At 40.8% G+C, this 21394-nt stretch overlaps 1 protein-coding gene across 3 annotated transcripts in view; it reads right to left on the bottom strand.

Moving 5' to 3' along the window:
* Positions 1–21099, bottom strand: part of b4galnt1b (beta-1,4-N-acetyl-galactosaminyl transferase 1b) — a 31881-nt gene extending 10782 nt beyond the window's left edge. The window contains exons 1-10 of one of the 3 annotated variants that reach the window (XM_010881632.3): positions 20811–21099; positions 14084–14172; positions 13585–13807; positions 12235–12411; positions 10427–10533; positions 3997–4034; positions 3687–3867; positions 3456–3548; positions 3170–3357; positions 2869–3009 (exon numbers count right to left, since the gene is read on the bottom strand). In XM_010881632.3, the coding sequence (XP_010879934.1) occupies positions 2869–3009; positions 3170–3357; positions 3456–3548; positions 3687–3867; positions 3997–4034; positions 10427–10533; positions 12235–12411; positions 13585–13799 (1140 nt within the window). In that variant the 5' untranslated portion in view covers positions 13800–13807; positions 14084–14172; positions 20811–21099. The remainder of the gene's footprint in view (positions 1–2868; positions 3010–3169; positions 3358–3455; positions 3549–3686; positions 3868–3996; positions 4035–10426; positions 10534–12234; positions 12412–13584; positions 13808–14083; positions 14173–20810) is intronic. The other 2 variants (XM_010881635.3, XM_010881634.3) reach the window with 2 other exon arrangements.
* Between the last annotated feature and the right edge of the window lie 295 nt (positions 21100–21394).

Raw genomic sequence — 21394 nt, 5'->3', positions numbered from 1 at the left:
ATTATGTGAGTATAGGAGACCATAGGTCTGAGTGGACGTCCATGACATGCGGAGTTCCTCAAGGCTCAATTCTTGCGCCACTCCTATTCAACCTGTACATGCTCCCAATGAGCCAAATAATGAGAAAGAACCAAATCTCTTATCACAGCTATGCAGATGACACACAGATCTACTTAGCCCTATCGCCTAACGATTACAGCCCAATTGACTCCCTGCTCCAATGCATTGATGAAATAAATAGTTGGATGTGCCAAAACTTTCTTCAGTTAAACAAAGATAAAACTGAAGTTATTGCGTTTGGAAATAAAGATGAAGTTCTCAAGGTGAACGTGTACCTTCACTCTAAAGGTCAAACAACTAAAAATCAAGTCAGGAATCTCGGTGTGTCTCTAGAGTCAGACCTTAACTTCAGTAGTCATGTCAAAGCAATAACTAAATCAGCATACTATCATCTGAAAAATATTGCAAGAATTAGATGCTTTGTTTCTAGTCAAGACTTAGAAAAACTAGTGCATGCTTTCATCACCAGCAGGGTGGATTATTGTAATGGACTCCTCACTGGCCTTCCCAAAAAGACCATAAGACAGTTGCAGCTCGTACAGAACGCCGCGGCCAGGATTCTCAGCAGAACCAGAAAATATGATCATATCACACCAGTCCTCAGGTCTTTACACTGGCTGCCAGTTACATATAGGATCGATTTTAAAGTATTATTACTGGTATATAAATCGTTCAAAGGCCTAGGACCTCAATACATTGCAGATATGCTCAATGAATATAAACCCAAACGAACACTCAGATCATTAGGATCACATCAGCTAGAAATACCAAGGGTTCACTCTAAGCAAGGAGAGTCTGCTTTTAGCTATTATGCCAGTCGCAGCTGGAACCAGCTTCCAGAAGAGATCAGATGTGCTCCTACAGTAGTCACATTCAAATCCAGACTCAAAACACATCTATTTTACTTTGCATTTAATGAATGAGCACTGTGCCACTGTCCGTCCGACTGTTTTCACTGTCCTTTATTTTATTATATTTTTTATTCTAAACTGTATTTGACTTTATATTAACGGTTTTAATTTTTCTTATTTCTTCACTGTTCTGTATTTGATTTTATATTCTTAATGGTTTTTATTTTTTCTTATTTCTGTAACAGTACCTCTGTCAAATGGATATTTAAATTGTTTTTATGTAAAGCACTTTGAATGACCATTGTGTATGAAATGTGCTATATAAATAAAATTGCCTTGCCTTGCCTAATAAACCGCTTACGCTCTGCTTTTGAAACCAGCCCATCCCTGCCTTATTTTCCAGCACAATGTCTTTGTAAGGTCTGTCTACAACACAAGCTCTAGGACACACCAAATATTCCCTGAACGCAGCCTACTTCCCCGAGCACAATCACCGGAATTCTGAGCACCAGAATCTGGAATGCCAGAACACTTGCACCTCATTATCACTTGTATATCTACGAGGCACCATTTCCTGGTGCCTTGTGAAGGATTGTTTAGATTTTTTCTAGTACCAAGTCTGCTAAATGTCCCATTGTCTCTTGTCTTATACTAAAAATAGCCTGCCCTCTGACTACTCTCTGGATCGTTCTGCCTAATAAAGTGTTTTCGCTCTGCGCTTGGATCCCATCCTGGTCAACCATAGTCATTACAGTCTTACCATGTTTTGTCACTTGTTTATGTCATTTCCAGCCAGAAGAAACCTATTGGTCAAATAAAATGTAATTATGGCAAGAAATTTGGCATGGGTATGAATACTTTTCAGCTTAACTGTATATATATGGCGAGAACTGTTTTGAGTGGAACCTGTCCTGTTAAACCGCTGTATGGTCTTGGCCACCGTACTGCAGCTCAGTTTCAGGGTCTTGGTAATCTTCTTATAGCCTAGGCCATCTTTATGTAGAGCAACAATTCTTTTTTTCAAATCCTCAGAGAGTTCTTTGCCATGAGGTGCCATGTTGAACTTCCAGTGACCAGTATGAGGGAGTGTGAGAGACACCATATTTTCACTTAGGGGTGTACTCACTTTTGTTGCTAGCGGTTTAGACATTAATGGCTGCGTGTTGTGTTATTTTGAGGGGACAGCAAATTTACACTGTTAAACAAGCTGTACACTCACTACTTTACACTGTAGCAAAGTGTCATTTCTTCAGTGTTGTCACATGAAAATATTCACAAAAATGTGAGAGGTGTACTCACTTTTGTGAGATACTGTATATACACACACACATATATACATATTCAGGGGGAAGCCAATGAAAACAGCCAAACCCTTGACCACCTCTTTCCAAATGAAACACAATTAAAATAAGGACAAAACGAATGAAGTATCTCCCTCCAATGTTTTTCTGTTTGTGCTTTGGGGCCGAAGAAAGAAGTGATTCAAAGTCAGTGGCATCATTAGATCTGCTAACCCCTCACCCCCTTCCGCTCAGCCCACAACGATCTGCCCAAGCCCTGAGTCTCTTGAAAGTGTGGTGATGTCCCTGTTCAAAACATGCCCCAGACCAGCTGCTGTCAACCACAGACGTCCCTCTCAAGAACTGGAAGACACAGTCTATGCTACACAAGAGGTCTATTATATTTCCCAAGGACATAGTAAGGTCTCTGAGTGGGTTCAGCCAGGCCACAGCCAGACTCCCCTCAATCTTCACAGAGACACACACAGATTCTTTATTAGGACACTTTTGTTTGGGTTTCAGCTCTCTGGACCTTTTTGCAAGGATTATGTGTGTTTCTGTTAGTGTTATCGACATCAACAGAGTGCCAACAAATTTTCCTTATCTGTCACCTTCAGAAGAAATCTAGAAGTGCTTGTCTTTTAAAGTACAGCATGACATGGCCAGTGCCCCCTCACCAGGTCCAGGGTGGTTCTCTCCAGGATGTCCACTAGTTTCTCCAGTTTAGTGTTGGCTGTGAAGATGAAGTCATCATCCACCCACAGCACATACTTCGTTGTCACCTGGGAAATGGCTAGGTTCCGTCCAGCAAACCAGCCCTAGTGGTGACACAGGGAATGGGATGTGGGGAAAAGAAAGCAAGAATATCAATATCTCCTTTAAAAACAATGGTTGTGCATTAACTTCACTAAACAGATGGTTACTGTAACACTGGTTACTGTATCTTACTAGCAAATAGATGCAGCAGGCTTTAAATACCTTTCCAAACGGCATGATGTAGTGTTCAATATATGGGCCAGAGACGGTTTGGGGGTTTTCACTATCATCAGCTATTACTATGGTGACAGTGGGATAGAAACGTCGCACACTGTTGATGAGATCTTGGAGCTTGTCATAGCGCAAGAAGGTTTTGGTTGCTATGGTAACCAGGGCACTGATGTTGTATTCTAGAAGGGGTAAAGAAGACAATAGGTTAGGGTCATTAACAAGTGATACATCAATCTTAATTCAGAGATGCACGTGACCATTGTATTTGTGTACATACCCCCTCTGGGTCCTGTGTTGTAGAGTTTTGGAGTAACACCATGACGGATCTTGATGGTGAACATAGCTTGGTGTCCCTCTGTCTCAAACTGCACTAAAAGACACAGCAAGAGTATGCTCAACCTCATTACCACAACTGTACTGAAGACTACTTTTTGTACCATAACTCACTGACAACCAACGAGACAGAGAGTAGTAGCATGCACTAGGAAATATGTGTGTCTGGGCTCACCTGTGTCCGCTGTACTCGGGTGGAATAGAGTGTTGGTGTAGGTGACAAACTGTAGCTGCCGGTTCAGGTGAAGCAGCTTGTTGCTGCTCAGTGTCATGTGCATCTCTCCATCACCTTTGACCTTAACTCCCTCAACTTCCGCTGCTACGTTCAACGTTCCCAGTGTGGAGGTTAAGTTGACCTAAGTAGGAAATAAATAGAGGGAGATAGGGAGCAACAAAGATAAAGCAGCAATGAAATGTGGTGACAAGACAAAAACATAAAAAACACTCAAGAAATAACAGATAAGACATGTGATTGGTCTACTTACAGTGTATAACTCTCTGGGAAGCTCTTGTAAGGCAAGTCCTGCAAACAATTGATATGAAACGAATTTACTGGCAGATGCAGTTGTTGGATATTTAATTAATCCAAATGTGCACAATACTATTTTACTCTTAGGTAAGAGTATTTGTTAGATTGTTGAAACAACTACAGTCAGTATCTTGTTTATAATACTGCAGATTCCAGTTTTTCAGTTTTTTTGTTATATTTAGTCTGTCAAAATCTGAAGCTTTCCAAAGTGTCTAAACTAGTTTTCTTTTATATTCTTATATATTATGGAATATACTTCCATAATTATTTTTCAGTTTGTTGACTGTTTTGCTGTAATGTGTTTGTTTTACTATGCACCATAGAAAGTGTGTCAAAAACTGAAGTTAATTTCAATTTACTATTAAATGACTGGCATGCCATGTTGGATACCTACAAAATCTAAAACTCAAAAATAAAATTGCTAAATTATCCATGATAAGTCCATCTTAAAAGAATGAATACACCCTTAAAACAAACATCAGAATACAAACCCGATTCCAAAAAAGTTGGGACACTACAATTGTGAATAAAAACAGAATGCAATGTAATGCAATGCAATTTCAATATTTTATTCAGAATACAACATAGATGACATATCAAATGTTTAAACTGAGAAATGTATCACATTAGGGAAAGATAAGTTGATTTTAAATTTCATGGCATCAACACATCTCAAAAAAGTTGGGACAAGGCCATGTTTACCACTGTGTGGCATCCCCTCTTCTTTTTATAACAGACTGCAAATATCTGGGGACTGAGGAGACAAGTTGCTCAATTTTATGAATAGGAATGTTGTCCCATTCTTCTAGTTGCTCAACTGTCTTAGGTCTTCTTTGTCGCACCTTCCTCTTTATGATGTGCCAAATGTTTTCTATAGGTGAAAGATCTGGACTGCAGGCTGGCCATTTCAGTACCCGGATCCTTCTTCTATGCAGCCATGACATTGTAATTGATGCAGAATGTGGTCTGGCATTGTCATGTTGGAAAATGCAAGGTCTTCCCTGAAAGAGACGATGCCTGGATGGGAGCATATGTTGTTCTAGAACTTGGATATAACTGTCAGCATTGATGGTGCCTTTCCAGATGTGTAGGCTGCCCATGCCACACACACTCATGCAACCCCATAACATCAGAGATGCAGGCTTCTGAACTGAGTGCTGATAACAACTTGAGTTGTCCTTGTCCTCTTTAGTCCGGATGACATGGCGTCCCAGTTTTCCAAAATGAACTTCAAATTTTGTTTTGTCTGACCACAGAACACTTTTCCACTTTGCCACAGTCCATTTTAAATGATCCTTGGCCCAGAGAAAACGCCTGTGCTTCTGGATCCTGTTTAGATACAGCTTCTTTTTTGACCCGATAGAGTTTTAGCCGGCAACGGTGAATGGAACGGTGGATTGTGTTCACCCACAATGTTTTCCTGGAAGTATTCCTGAGCCCCATGTTGTGATTTCCATTAAAGGTATCATTCCTGTATGTGATGCAGTGCCGTCTGAGGGCCCGAAGATCACGGGCATCCAGTATGGTTTTCCGGCCTTGACCCTTACACACAGAGATTGTTCCAGATTCTCTGAATCTTTGGATGATATTATGCACTGTAGATGATGATAACTTCAAACTTTTTTGTAATTTCTCTCTGATGAAGAACTCCTTTCTGATATTGCTCCACTATATTTCGCCGCAGCATTGGGGAATTGGTGATCCTCTGCCCATCTTGACTTCTGAGAGACACTGCCACTCTGAGAGGCTCTTTTTATACCCAATCATGTTGCCAACTGACATAATAATTAGCAAATTGGTCCTCCAGCTGTTCCTTATCTGTACATTTAACTTTTCCGGCCTCTTATTGCTACCTGTCCCACTTTTTTGGAATGTGTAGCTCTCATGAAATCCAAAATGAGCCAATATTTGGCATGACATTACAAAATGTCTCACTTTCAACATTCAATATGTTATCTATATTCTATTGTGAATTAAATATAAGTTTATGAGATTTGTAAATTATTCCATTCCCTTTTTTACTCACAATGTGTACAGTGTCCCAACTTTTTTGGAATCAGGATTGTATTAAAAAATGATATGAATTTGCTTCCATGTTATGGCTCTGAGCTCTGCAGGCCAGTCAAGACAAAGATGAGCAAGGTTGATGCGTTCCACATACAGTGGCTCTCAAAAGTATTAATCTGACCTTTCCCCATTTTATTGTGTTATAAGATTCAATCAAAATGGATGTAATTAGGAGATGTTGCCACTGATCAACACAAAAAAGTAATTTCAAAGTGAAATTAAATCTCAGAATAATATCAAAATTATCTCCAAATACAAAACAGAACATCCCCTTTAGTTAGTATTTGGTAGAGGCACCTTCGGCTGTAGATATAGCCATGAGTGTATTTGGATACGCCTCTACAGGCTTTGCACAGAGAAATATTTGCCCTTTCTGTGAATAATTACTCAAGCTCTGCAAAGTTGGATAGGGAGCTTTGGTGAATAGCAATCTGAAACTATTTCCACATAATATTTCCACATACTCCCAGTTGAATTGAAGCCAGGGCTACTCTAGGACATTTAACTTTTTGTTTTCAAGCCACTCCATGTCTGGCATTGGCTTTATGATGTACCACAATAAAAAGTGGAAAAGTCCAATGGGAGTGAATACTTCTGAGAGCCACTGTGGCCAAGGACCAATTCCGTTCTCAGAAGATTAGTGTGTCCTTATGACATGTCTAGAACAGAGAAAACCCATAAATTGTCAACTGGAGCCGATTCCAACAAAATTACTTAAGGAGCTTTTCCGGGGCTAGGTCAGCCAATGTTGAACATAATACATTTGTTTGTGTACCAAACTCACTAAAAATAGCGGAAGCCTCTTCTAAAAAAAAAATCTGAATCCAGACATATTAAACAAATATAGGCCAATATCGAACCTCCTGTTCCTCTCAAAAATCTTAGAAAAAAAGTGTTTCCCAACAACTGGAATTGCCTTCTTGATGACAAATAACATTTATGAAATTCTCCAGTCTTGCTTTAAAACTCAAGAAAACGAATTTTTTTGTTTTTGTTTTAGGACCCAAGAAACAAAGAGCTTTGTTGGCAGATCTCACTGTGAACCTCGACGGCTGCATGGTTGTATCCCAAAAAACTGTAAGAAACCTTGGCATTACCCTCGACCATGACCTCTCCTTTAAAGAACATATATACTCACCTAAAGGATTATTAGGAACACCATACTAATACTGTGTTTGACCCCCTTTCGTCTTCAGAACTGCCTTAATTCTACGTGGCATTGATTCAACAAGGTGCTGAAAGCATTCTTTAGAAATGTTGGCCCTTATTGATAGGATAGCATCTTGCAGTTGATGGAGATTTGTGAGATGCACATCCAGGGCACGAAGCTCCCGTTCCACCACATCCCAAAGACGCTCTATTGGGTTGAGATCTGGTGACTGTGGGGGCCATTTCAGTACAGTGAACTCATTGTCATGTTCAAGAAACCTATTTGAAATTATTCGAGCTTTGTGACATGGTGCATTTTCCTGCTGGAAGTAGCCATCAGAGGATGGGTACATGGTGGTCATAAAGGGATGGACATGGTCAGACACAATGCTCAGGTAGGCCGTGGCATTTAAACCATGCCCAATTGGCACTAAGGGGCCTAAAGTGTGCCAAGAAAACATCCCCCACACCATTACACCACCACCACCAGTCTGCACAGTGGTAACAAGACATGATGGATCCATGTTCTCCTTCTGTTTACACCAAATTCTGATTCTACCATCTGAATGTCTCAACAGAAATCGAGACTCATCAGACCAGGCAAGAATCTTCCAGTCTTCAACTGTCCAATTTTGGTGAGCTGGTGCAAATTGTAGCCTCTTTTTCCTATTTTTAGTGGAGATGAGTGGTACCCGGTGGGGTCTTCTGCTGTTGTAGCCCATCCGCCTCAAGGTTGTGCGTGTTGTGGCTTCACAAATGACTTTGCTAGCATACATCGGTTGTAACGAGTGGTTATTTCCAGTCAAAGTTGCTCTTCTATCAGCTTGAATCAGTCGGCCCATTCTCCTCTGACCTCTAGCATCAACAAGGCAATTTTCGCTCACAGGGACTGCCGCATACTGGGTGTTTTTTCCTTTTCACACCATTCTTTTGTAAACCCTAGAAATGGTTTGTGCGTGAAAATCCCAGTAACTGAGCAAAATTGTGAAATACTCAGACGGCCCGTCTGGCACCAACAACCAATGACACGCTCAAAATTGCTTAAATCACCTTTCTTTCCCATTCTGACATTCAGTTTGGAGTTCAGGAGATTGTCTGTGACCAGGACCACACCACCTAAATGCATTGAAGCAACTGCCATGTGATTGTGATTAGATAATTGGATTAATGAGAAATTGACCAGGTGGTTTCCAATAATCCTTTAAGTGAGTGTATAATATATCTCAAAAGTTGCTTATTTTCATCTTCAGAACATTCGATCAAAAACTGATGCAGAAAAACTAATCCATGCTTTTGTTACTTCTAGATTAGATTACTGCAATGTTCTTTTTTCCAGTTACCCAGATAAATCAATAAATAGACTTAAATTAGTGTTGCACACGGCTGCTAGAATCCTAACTAGAAAAAAACCCTAACTTGAACATATTACTCCAGTACTAGCTTCTTTACAATGGCTGCCTATTAGGGTAAGGGCTGATTTTAAGTTTTTATTGTTAACTTATAAATCAATACATGGACTTGCTCCTACTTACCTTGCTGGAATGATCCAGCCACACATACCTACACGTAACCTTAGATTGCAAGATGCAGGCCGTCTAATAGTACCTAGAATTTCTAAACAAACAGCCGGAGGCAGGGCTTTCTCCCATAGAGCTCCACTACTGTGGAATGATTTGCCAATCAATGTTAGAAATGCAGACTCATAGCAAACTTTCAAGTGTCTACTAAAGACTCATCTCTTCAGCATGGTCTATGATTAAGTGTAGTCTGGCCCAGGGGTGTGAAGGTGACCAGAAATGCTTGATACTGGCCACCCTTGCTGTCTTACCAAGTGGGCTCACATCGCCACTGGGATGCCCTCTCTCCAATGCCATTCAGAGTCACTGGCTTGTTGTTGTTTCTCCATTGTGCCCATTGTGCAATTGGGGTGAAATCTGCTGGCAATACTCTGCCCACATTTCAGGGTGGTTACGGTTGATTGGTGTGCCTTTGGTTGATGCTTGGCAATGTGGGTGGATTGACTTCCTGCCGGTTGGGTTCTGTCCGGGGCCTCCCCCAGATAGGGCCATAGTGTCACTGGACTCAGCCCCAAGGTCTTACGCTGCTAAGTAGGGTCAGTTCTCCTTCTCCGCAATAAATCCTTGTAGATCTAAGGAATGCATTTTCCAATTTTTTCCTGTCTCCTGCCCTGTTTTAAAATTAGGAGGACATGAGGTATTGGCCCACACCTCCGGAGTACCAGGCTTGAAAGACTTGTTGCTGTCCCTGTCCAAATTCCTCCTGGTTGTGACGATATGTTACAATTTCAGCTGCCACTCTGCTGACCCCCCAGCGTTGTCCCTGTTCTTGTCCATCTGGTCATGCTTCCGACCTGAACTAGGTTTAGACTCTGGACTCAGCCCACATGCATTTATTAATTATTACAATTTGTGCTCTAAATATGTTCACCTGGCACAGAAGAAGACTGGTTGAGTCTGGTTCCTCTCTAGGTTTCATTCTAAATTTCAGACCTTCTTAGGGAGTTTTTCCTAGCCACTGAAATTCAACACTATTGTTGTTTGCTCCTTGGGGTTTATGGCCGGGTGTTTTGTAAAAGCAGTTTGTGACACCTGCTGATGTAAAAAGGACTTTATAAATACATTTGATTGATTGATTGAGAGTATATGTTTTTGCTTAGTAAACATTTTTAATATAGGATGAATAAATGTCTAGCTTTCATTAGCACCATTTGCTTTGAAGATATTTCACCATAGACTAAATTCAATCTAAATATATCTCAATGAACTGAAACAGATGGAGCAAAAATTTGAAATATGTTAAATGATCCTGCACAGACTTTAAATTGAAGAATTCTCATTCACGATTCAATGAAGTGTTATTGTTGTCTTACAGCAATGATGTACAATGCAATTATTTTTGGTCCTGTTGTGTAGCCTGGAGTACTAATCATGTGATTCAGCTTTGTTCTGACTAAATTACACCAGAGTAGCCTGTTCTCCATTAGTAGAGCAGAGACTGGGTGTATAGAATAAACCCATGGGGAATGTGATCCGCACAGCTTTAGGAAATTCAAGACGCTTGCGACCAGCAGACTAAAGATAATGGAAATCTCTGCACACCCAGCCTTCAAAATGAGATAAAACAGAACAAATCGCTGTTAAGTGTCACACCTGGAATGAGGATGGTTTTGAGTGGCCGCACTTCCACCCCCTGTGTTGGGTACTGCAGAGGATTGTTGGCCTCGGCCACCATGAGCATATCTACAGGAGTCTGAGACCTGGAGGGGACACAAATACGTCATGATAACATATTATCAATCTGAATTAATTTACAATACATTGTGCTATTCACCCAAGCCCTTTACTTAGTTAAGCGGCCACACCACCATCAATGTGTAGTACACCCCTGAGCAATATACATTGACAATCTGTGCCAGAATGCTCAGAAAACATCAGCTATCAAGTGGAGTGATAAGGAGTGAGTTTATATATATGCCAATATACACCGATCAGCCATAACATTATGACCACCTGCCTAATATTGTGTAGGTCCCTTTTTGCCGCCAAAACAGCCCTGATCCGTTGAGGCATGGACTCTGCTAGACCTCTAAAGGTGTGCTGTGGTATCTGGCACAGAGACATTAACAGCTGATCCTTTAAGTCCTGTAAGTTGCGAGGTGGTGCCTCCAGGGGTCGCACCTGTTTATCCAACACATCCCACAGATGCTTGATTGGAGATCTGGGGTATTTGGAAGCCAAGTCAACACCTTGAACTCGTTATTGTGTTCCTCAAATCTTTCCTGAACAAATTGTGGCATGGTGCATTATCCTGCTGAAAGACACCAATGCCATCAGGGAATACAACAACAATGCTCAGGTAGGTGGTACTTGTCAAAGTAACATCCACATGAATGGCAGGACACAAAGTTTCTCAGCAGAACTTTGCCCAAAGCATCACACTGCCTCCGCCGGCTTGCTTTCTTCCCATAGTGCAGTGTGGTGCCATGTGCTTTCCAGGTAAGCGATGCACAAGCACCCGGCCATCCACGAGATGTTAAAGGAAACGTGATTCATCAGACCAGGGCACCTTCTTCCATTGCTCCGTGGTCCAGTTCTGATGCTCATGTGCCCATTGTAGGTGCTTTCAACAGGGGTCAGAATGAGCGCCCTGACTGGTCTGCGGCTTCACAGCCCCATACACAACAAACTGCGATGAATTTTGTTTTCTGACACCTTTCTATCAGTACCGGTATTAACTTTTTCAGCAATTTGAGCTAAAGGCAGCTCGTCTGTTGGATCGGACCACAGGGGCCAGCCTTCGCTCCTCACGTGCATCAATGAGCCTTGGCTGCCCATGACCCTGTTGCTTGTTCACCGCTTTTCCTTCCTTGGACCACTTTTTATAGGTACTGACCACTGCAGACCGGGAATACCCCACAAGGGCTACAGTTTTGGAGATGCTCTGACCCAGTCGTCTAGTCATCACAATTTGGCCCTTGTCAAAGTCACTCAGATCCTTACGCTTGCCCATTTTTCCTGCTTCTAACACATCAACTTTGAGGACAGAATGTTCACTTGCTGCCTAATATAACCCACCCACTGACATGGTAATGCTATGATAATGAGATTATCAGTGTTATTCACTTCACCTGTCAGTGATGATGAAGTTATGGCTGATTGGTGGCCATGATGAAAATAGAGTCAGGTGTGAAACGTGGCCATGACCCTGGGGTTAACACCCCTTCTCTTAAAATAACTTTTAATCAGTTGTTAAAGGTATTACATTTAGACTCATTAACCCTATTTGTTTTAAATAGTGAGTAATGTAAAGCATTACCTACTTCAAAAGACCTACAGCAGGTTTTACCTTAGAATATAAATCTTGGAGGGTAACCACAGGAAATAACACACAGCAGTAACTGTGATTCTAGTATACGGGACGTAGTTTCCCTTCTGTTCTGTGCAGTTCTTGTTCTCACCTCAACTGGAAGCCCTGGTACTCCTTGGCCCTCCGTTTCTTCATTTCCTCCAGCTCAGAGGCCTCAAAGGCAGTGTGCAGAGAGTGGGCAGACACCCGTGGGAACAATAGCTGTGCGAAGGGAAAGTTCACACCCCCACTCTCACCCTCACACACACATCCATTACGTGCCAACAGACTGAAGAAATGGAAAATGGGACAAAATAAGTCTGTTAAATGCCAGTGAAAAATGACAACACAGCATTTTCTGCATATGAAAACAGCTTCAAGTTTCCCACAGAATTTCTGTGGGATTGAGATCTGGGCATTTCAAATTTTTGAGCCAATCTGTCTTGGACCATTGTCCTGTTGCAAGATCTCTTCTATTCAGCTTTGACAGATGGTCTGACATTCTCCTCAAGTATTCTCTAGTACAATCCCTGATAGACTCAATGGCAAGATGGCTAGGACCCGAGTCACATTACCATGCCTTTACAGTTACTGATGGTATGGAGTTGGTGGTTCAAAGGCATTGCGGCCAAAAACCTCCACCTTTGACTTGTCTGTCCAATAGACTGTATCTTCACCTATGTCTTGTCTAGCGACATTTAACTGTGCATTTCTATTCCTTTTTGAAGAGCAGATTCTTCTTCCTTCCTGACCATCCAGGGAGGCCAAGTTGGCTCAGTCTCTTTCTGTTGACGTATATACTTCAACATTCCGTTTGGCAAGAGATGCCTATAGATCCTTTAATGTTACCAGGTGGTTCTTGAGCATCTTCGGGTCAGCTCTGGGTGGGACGGACGCACTTACAAAGATTGCCTGTTGTCTGAAATTTTCTGCGTTTGTAGATTATCGAATGGTCAATTAAATGATTGACTTCAATTTGTTTACAAAAAGCTCTTTTGATCTTGGCATGACCAAATTAAACCAAGTTTCTGATCTAATGCCAGACCCTCTAAGTAATACGATACAACTTTCTTAACATTTGCAACTGTTCTGATGCATCTGCATGAACTTTCTTCACATAATTGATTAATTAACTTATTATTTTGCTTTATATGTCATTAATGATGAAATGACAATCAAAAATCGAAGTACCTACAAATAAAAAAAATTATGACTTACACTACCAGTCAAAAGTTTGGACACACTAACCCAAGGGAATGGGTAAGAGAGTCCAAACGTTTGACTGGTACTGTAGTACTGAAGGACCCATTTTGGCTTGTGAACACCACTTATGAAACAAATGACTGAAATTATACAAAAGAGGAAATGTTATATTCAAATAATCAATTAGCCGACACTCTTAAACAAAGCAAATTAACTCAGTTCAGCAATCTTTTCAAAGACCTTGTATCAAAACACTGACCCCGCAACACTCTCTTTCAGGCGATAGGGGATGCTGGCAGATCTGTGGTCCGGTTCTGGGAGCCTCTCCTCCAGGTGCCTCTCCACTGCAGGCACTGGTCTCTGTCGGACGTCAACGGTAGTGTAGGCCCGAGTTGGCCAAGAATGCAGAAGGGCCACCACCAACACCACGGACGCCACTGTGGCCAACAACAATGTCTTCCTCAGGGAACGCATCCTAAAAACTGGCACAACACACATGGACAAACCTGCTTAGGGGGCGAAGTGAACGCTTTGCTGTGTGGCCATATCTGAGGTGACAGGATTAGCCAAATTGCTGGAAGAATTTGATTGCTGAAATGATATTTGGATATCTTTAGCTACAGTAAATGGCAGCTTGCTGTATCATAAACTCTGATTTAACACTCCCTAAATAATGTCATATTTCTAAATCAACAAGAGCAAAACAACAGAACAATTTAGCATAAAGTCCAGTAAGAGAAATAGAGCTGTAATCACACCTGTCTGTATCCACTCAGTGACAAGACATTTCCTGTAGGCAATTGCATGGCTCAAGATCCCATAGTGAACTGGTAAGGGCTTTCCCCATCTGCAAACAATAACAAATAAGTCAGTAGGAAAACTATAAGGTACCTTTACATTTTCAGAACCACAGTATGAATGGACCGTTTTTCAAATTGGTGAAAATGAAAAAAAATAGATATAGAGAAGACTCTGCAAAATGTATATACAGTGAATGTTTAGCAGATATAATGGCCATAATGATAAAGAGCTGCTAACTGAATCGTAATGATGACAGTAGTGTTGATCAAGGAGAGATGCTGAGCAACTACACTGAGAGCAAAATGTCAAACTTGTTGGGTTGGTCATATTTGCATTAATTATTCTCAGTGTTCAGCAAATAGATTTTTTTTATGAATCAGTTTTACAGCAGACACACAATATTGCTTTGGGTTTTAGTAAGAATCGCTACACTAGTACATTTCTTTGGAAAAGGGCTTAAGGGTCTCTGTGACTTCCACTGAAGAAGACGTCCTTGATCAGAGCTGCAGAGCCAAGCCCAATGTCTGATTATGATTTCTTAAAGCCTCAGGATTTAATTGTCTCAACAACAAAGAAATACAGTAAAAGAAAGAGATTATTCTTAAAAACACCAGGCATGTGGTCAATAAATATGTGCATTAGCCTACCTCATGAAAATGCAAAGTAAGTACATAAAGCTATCTAGCTAAGTTATTTAAGTCCATCCATTCACCCATGTCGGCACCAGAGTTACAGTATTTCTGAATTGCTAGAACACAAAAATCCTTTTGGAAAACCAAAGTTGCAAGTGTACAAACCACTTTATTGATTGAATCACACAGTTTGCAGAACTTTAAACACTTCTCATGTGGTTAGACACAACTAGCAAATCAGAATCACTCTTTGAGCAAAACTGTAAACACGTTGTCATTCACAAAGCGCAGGTAGCATTGTGGTGCAGGAGGAGGAGGAAGAGACAGAGGAGGAGAAGGAAGAGACAGAGGAGGAGGAAGAGACAGAGGAGGAGGAAGAGGACAAGGAGGAGACAGAGGAGGAGGAGGAAGAGACAGAGGAGGAAGAAGAGGACAAGGAGGAGACAGAGGAGGAGAAGGAAGAGACAGAGGAGGAGGAGGAAGAGACAGTAGACAGTTCTCCATTGTCAGGACATTCAGAGAAGAGAACAGGTAAGTGTACTATCATGTGTGGTCCCTCAAACTTACAGTACAGTATGTACAGTTGTGGAACGTCTCAGTAAATTACTGTAACATATCTCTAAAAATTGGTCCATTTCTTGCAGTAATATACTTGTATAATAGTATTTTATGTATTGTACATATTTGGTGACATTTCAATGCATTAGGCCTGTCTGTACAATTCTAACAAGAGGTTTCATTTGCTAGAATTGAAAGACTGCCACATGCAGGTGGAAGGAGAGGTACGTTCTCACAACAGCAGGAGACCATTATTGTCAATATGGTCCTTCAAAATAATGTCATTTGTCTGCGTGAAATACAACAGCGAGCTGAGGAAGACAACGTGAATTTTGAAGGAATCAACAGTGTGAGTCTCCCCACAATTGACCGTGTCCTGAAACGCAACCTGATAAGTCTCAAACAAGCCTACAGAGTACCATTTGAGAGAAATCTGAAAGGGTAAAAGAGCTACAATATCAATATGTACAAGTAAGTAATCATGTCCAGAGATTATACAGCACTATTGAGTTACTGTACATCTTTACTGTGTTGAATGTAATGCAGCACATGTATACAGAGGCATGAAGCCTGGAATGCTATGTCATTCACATTACTTCAAAAATAAGTTTTTGTTCATTTCTATAGAGATTGTTTCAACTGGATTCCATGGAGAGGCCTCATGAGTGCATCTTCTTGGATGAAGCTGGCTTCAATCTCACCAAGAGGAGAAGGAGAGGCCGCAACATTATTGGTCAAGGTGCCATTGTAGAGTTGCCAGGGCAGCGTGGTGGCAACGTGACCATATGTGCCACCGCCAACGTGCCAACGTGACCATATATTCACCGCCATGTGACTGTAGGGCCTTACAACACTGCCCATCTTATGACGTTTCTGTATGCTCTACAGGAAGCACTACAGAGACGTGAACAGAAAGGTGATGAGCAGGCAGAGCATGCCATGTATGTGGTAATCTGGGACAATGTGAACTTTCACCGTGGTCCTAGCATTCGTGAGTGGTTTGAAAATAACCCACGTTTTATAAATGTGTGCCTCCCACCATACTCGCCCTTCCTTAATCCCACTGAAGAATTATTTTCTGCATGGAGGTGGAAGGTCTATGACAGAAATCCTTATGCACAGGAAAATCTCCTTCAGTTAATGGATGCAGCATGTGACAACATTGGAGTGGAAGCGACTCAGCATGCTAAAAGATTCTTTCCCCGTTGTTTAGCAAGGGGCAGGATTGCCTGTGATGTTGATGAAGTCCAAATAATTGTTTGATATAGCAAGACAAGTCAAAGGTTTTGACAGTGTAGCTTAAGTTTGGAGATTTGTGTTTAAGGTTTTGAGAAAGCAAGAGAAACATTCCAAACATTTGTTTTAGCAATTCAGAAATACTGTAATACAGTAGATCCCTACAAAATAGTTTGAATACTAGTTGAATACTACTCCTGTTTAGGTTTAAACAGACACTGTTTAGGTTTGCGGTATAACAGGACTGCAGACTCACAAGCCTGGTGAGGATCAAACATGTACTGTACACCACACAGATAGGGGCTATATGCTGATGGTTTGTGTAATGTTTTTAGACATAGGAACTAAACAGGGCTTAGATAATTTATAGATGGGAGATTGTGGTGTCTAAATGTGTTGCGTTTGTTATAACTAATGCAATGTACACCTAGATGTAACTAATGAAACATTCCCTACCCGGTTGATGTAACTAATGTCTTATACCCTACACCTTGAGGTAAATAATGAGATATACCCTACACCCTGATGTTACTAATGATATACCTCACACTTTGACATTAATAATAAGATGTACCCTACATGTAGATGTAACTATGTAATAAGATGTACCATGCATCTTCATTTAATTAATGAGAAATACCCTCAATGTTCAAGTTCAAAGTTTATTTACCAAATGCCAAACACGGCGATATCCTGCACAATGAAATTCTTGTGACATGGCACACAACATCTACATAGTAAGAATTAAGAAATATATAAAGCAAAAATATAGCCATAATATACATACAACAATGTAAAGTAGCAGCAATTCTAAAAGTAGAGTAGGAATGGGGAATATGAACAATATGGGTAGAAGTATTGAATATTTTATAATAATGAGTGTAATATGTCTATGAATGGTATATACAAATTAATATCTTCCTGAAGTCCACGATCATCTCCTTAGTCTTGCAGACATTGAAAGGCCATGTAGCCAGGTTCTTTACCTCTTCTCTGTTAGCGGTCTCATCAATGTTGGAGATGAGACCCATGATGGTGGTGTCATCTGCTAATTTAAGGATGGTTTGTGGCCACGCAGTCATAAATGAATATGGAGTACAGGAGGGGCCTGAGCACGCAGCCCTGGGGGGCTCCAGTGCTCAGGGTCAGTGCAGAGGAGGTGAGGTTGCCCATTCTCACCACCTGGGGTCTGCTCATCAGGAAGTCCTTGATCCAATTGCAAAGGGAGGTGTTAAGGATCCTGAGCTTAGGAAAAAGATTAGCAGGCACAATAGTGTTGAATGCTGAGCTGTAATCCACAAACAGCATCCTCACATACGTGTTGCCTTTTTACAGGTGGGAGAGGGCAGTGTGTGTCGTCAGGGCGATGGCATCGTCCGTAGATCTATTGGGACGGTATGCAAATTGAAAGGGGTCCAATGAGTAAGGAAAGGTGGAGCAGATATGGGTCCTGACTAGCCGCTCGAAGCACTTCATGATGATGGAGGTCAGTGCTACATCGGTGCCCCAGCAAGAGTTAACCATAATGCAGACCCCCCCGCCCTCACGTTTACCTGACTTCAAAGTCCTGTCCTGCTGGTAGATAGAAAAACCAGCAGGGGTGGTGGCCGAGTTGGGCAGCGTGTCATCCAATCTCTACAAATGCTAACACATAACAGTTTGCAATGTCCCGCTGAAAGTTAATCTGTGCATGTAGTTCATCCATTTTGTTGCCCAGAGATCGAACATTTGTGTGTAAAGGTCAGTAATAGCGGATTGCAGTATATTGTCCGAGATCTACGTAGGATACCAGTATGTTTGCCTCTCTTCTTTCTCCTCCGTCAGCGTATTGGTAACCAAATCAGCGGCAAAACAAAGGAATCACAGCAAGCACTGTGGTAAGTAGTCTAAAAGTCTGTATTCAATGATGAATGAATTTCCAAAAGTGCTAGTCGATCATACTGTATGAGCGCCAGCGGATCATGAACAAATACAAAAACAATAGAAACAATGTAAACAGTAATAAGCAAAAACTATGCAGTGAACATAGAGCCATTGTCAGTGCGACCTTTCTCTACATCGCACTGGAATATCACCAGAATGATGCAATCTTTATCACAAAAGATCACATGAAGGCCAATGGGCTAAGGCATGTTTACTTGACAGAAGTTCTTTACCATAGTACAATCCAAAAAAATTTAAGTGGACTCATTGCAACAAACAGGATTTCCGTTTCGCTCTAATGACGGCTTGTGGCAGTCTGCTAGCTCAATTCTGTGGAAACCAATTGATGTCATATGCCATAAATTATTCACACTGGCAATAAATGGCTGTGATCATTATCCACCACTTCAGCTGTACTGATAAGTGTGGAGTTAGAAAGAGAATAGGGATCACCCCCACATCCCAGCACTATAATGCAGGTCAACAAATTGGCCTAAGACCGCTATTCCACCCAGGAACCAGAGGGAAGAGTCCTCTACAGGGGGGAACTTGAGGAAAAAGAGCTGAGTGGGGATTCCTAACCTGCATTGAATCTAGTAAATTGGAAGAGATCAATATATGGAAAAGACCATTAGGAGAGGGTCAGCACTCCGCATCTATTAAGCAGTCATTCAGGAGCCCAGTCCACCAAATTGTTTATCCAAAACGACTACTATTTCCATATTCAAGATTGATGCCCATCACTTGGGCTGGGTCCCTCTTATTCCTAGAAGAAAATTTTAAACATACAAGTCTGTTTAAGAATTTTCAGGTTTAGTTTTTCATGTTGTTTAGTCTGTCAATAGTTAAAAATTGTATATTTCTGTGCAAGGAGAAATCTCACATTATGTTCTACCTGGCACATAAAAACAAACACATATAAACGAATGTATGTTTTTCTCACTGACTGACTGTAGGTTCAGATCCAGGTCCAGAGTTTACCATGGAATCCCATATTGGAAAATGTATATACAAATATTCTATATTTCTAATAGTATTTCTCATTGGGTTGTAAATGTTTATGATAAGTAAATATTTTATACTTTTAAAATGGTATTGTCCAAAAATAATTAAACAATTTCAATATTTTTCTTTACTCATACAATTTATATATTTCCCTTATATATCATACAATGTTGTATAAGAAATTGGTCACATTCATACATTCCATTGCATCTGTCACATAAGGCAAACACAATATACAATTTCCGTATTGACAGAGAAGAAAAATATGTATTCTTACTAAAATTGTGTAAATCTGCTAATGCCATACAAAATGTCATTATTGTTGTTCATGAGCAGTCCTGGTTGTGCTTTTACCTCAGATTATGATGAGCAGTTGTATTTAATTTACCAAGTCGATCTTTCAAGCATTATGATTTATAAGAAGAGATGCTTTAAAAGGGTGTGGCTATAGAGGAGACAAAACACGTTGTTATAGCCTTGTAGTGGTTAATAATAAGCCTAGGGTGTAATGCTGTATGATTTTTAGGCTATAGTGTAAGTATTCGTGTTAGCAACAACAAACATGGTTTCTAACGTTCTCACTGATGCAGAACAGGAAAACTACATATAGAAAATATGGGAGCCATATCATCACGGAAAAAGAAGAATGGGAATCCTCTCCATAGGTTCTAAAAACGTGGGCTACACTTGAAAGACGATGGCCTATAATAAAAGAGCAGGGTGATTATGTTGGCTTCCTGTTGTAATAATTGTGTAACTGTATGCATTCCTGTTTCGGTAACACTGTCAGTCATTCCCGAAATTCGGGATCATGCTAATTTTACAATTCCTGGGATAGTAAACATTTGAATAAAAATTGCTAGTCACCGGAATACATGTGGGCATCTCACCCTTGCGCTCCGTTATTCTTCCCGTATTATACACTCCATATGTTACCCATTCAGATATAATCCAAAGTGCAGCGACCATCGACGGCAGTAATTATATTAAACGTAATTCAGCCTCTCTAGAAGGCCTCGCCCAAACCGGCTGGTGCACAAATGATATAGACGTATGAACTATAATGCAATTTATCACTCCAAATTTTATTCCAGGAATTCTACTGTAAACCGTTGCCTGTTTCCTGAAATTTAAGAAACGAAAGACATAGCTTATTCTCAGCCAAACCCTCTTCGCATATTTAGCGCAAAAAGCTTCGAAACATTGGTCTATTTGCAAGATTGTCTCAACAACAAAATCATGAAAAATATCAATGATGATCCATTGTTCCAAAAAAACTAAAATGATGCCTATAACCTGAAATTGAATACATACTTAAACTATATCTTACCATAACGTCTCCATCAATCTATTTCAACCCCTTGAAGTAGCCACCGATATGCTTGTAGGCCTGCCGCATGCTGACACTAATTTGGGTAAAAACTGGGTCACATTCCATTTAAGTAAATCCGACAGTCGCACTGTTTTAATTTGTAGATTTAACTATGGTTCAGTCCTGCAGCACAAAGCTGTATGCCCGCGCCTCGACTAGGTGTTTAAAAAGACTCGAAAGAGATTCTACCAGCGGCCAATCGTGGGAACAGCAGCAGAGTGCGTCGCATTGTCACCTCGTCCCCAGGCTATTGCGCACAACGAATACGAGCATGGAACTGCTTCTATTTGATGTAGGCGGTTGAGGAGGGATCGAGCCATGTAAGGGGTAACGTATTTTAGAATAATTGTAGCAAAAATAAGTACAAAGAAGTTGTGGTATCATGGAGCGGCATTTCTGGCGTTTGATCGTGTTAATTAACATTTTGATTACATCCACTCTAACCATAGCTAGTCACTTCATACAATCAGATAATAATACACAACACTGTTTAATCATAAGTTCAAAGTTTATTTGTCAAATGCACTGAATAACACAGCGTA

Source organism: Esox lucius, chromosome 17 (assembly GCF_011004845.1).
Source record: "Esox lucius isolate fEsoLuc1 chromosome 17, fEsoLuc1.pri, whole genome shotgun sequence".
NCBI classification, from domain to species: Eukaryota; Metazoa; Chordata; class Actinopteri; order Esociformes; family Esocidae; genus Esox; species Esox lucius.
This window is presented reverse-complemented; position numbering and strand designations above follow the sequence as displayed.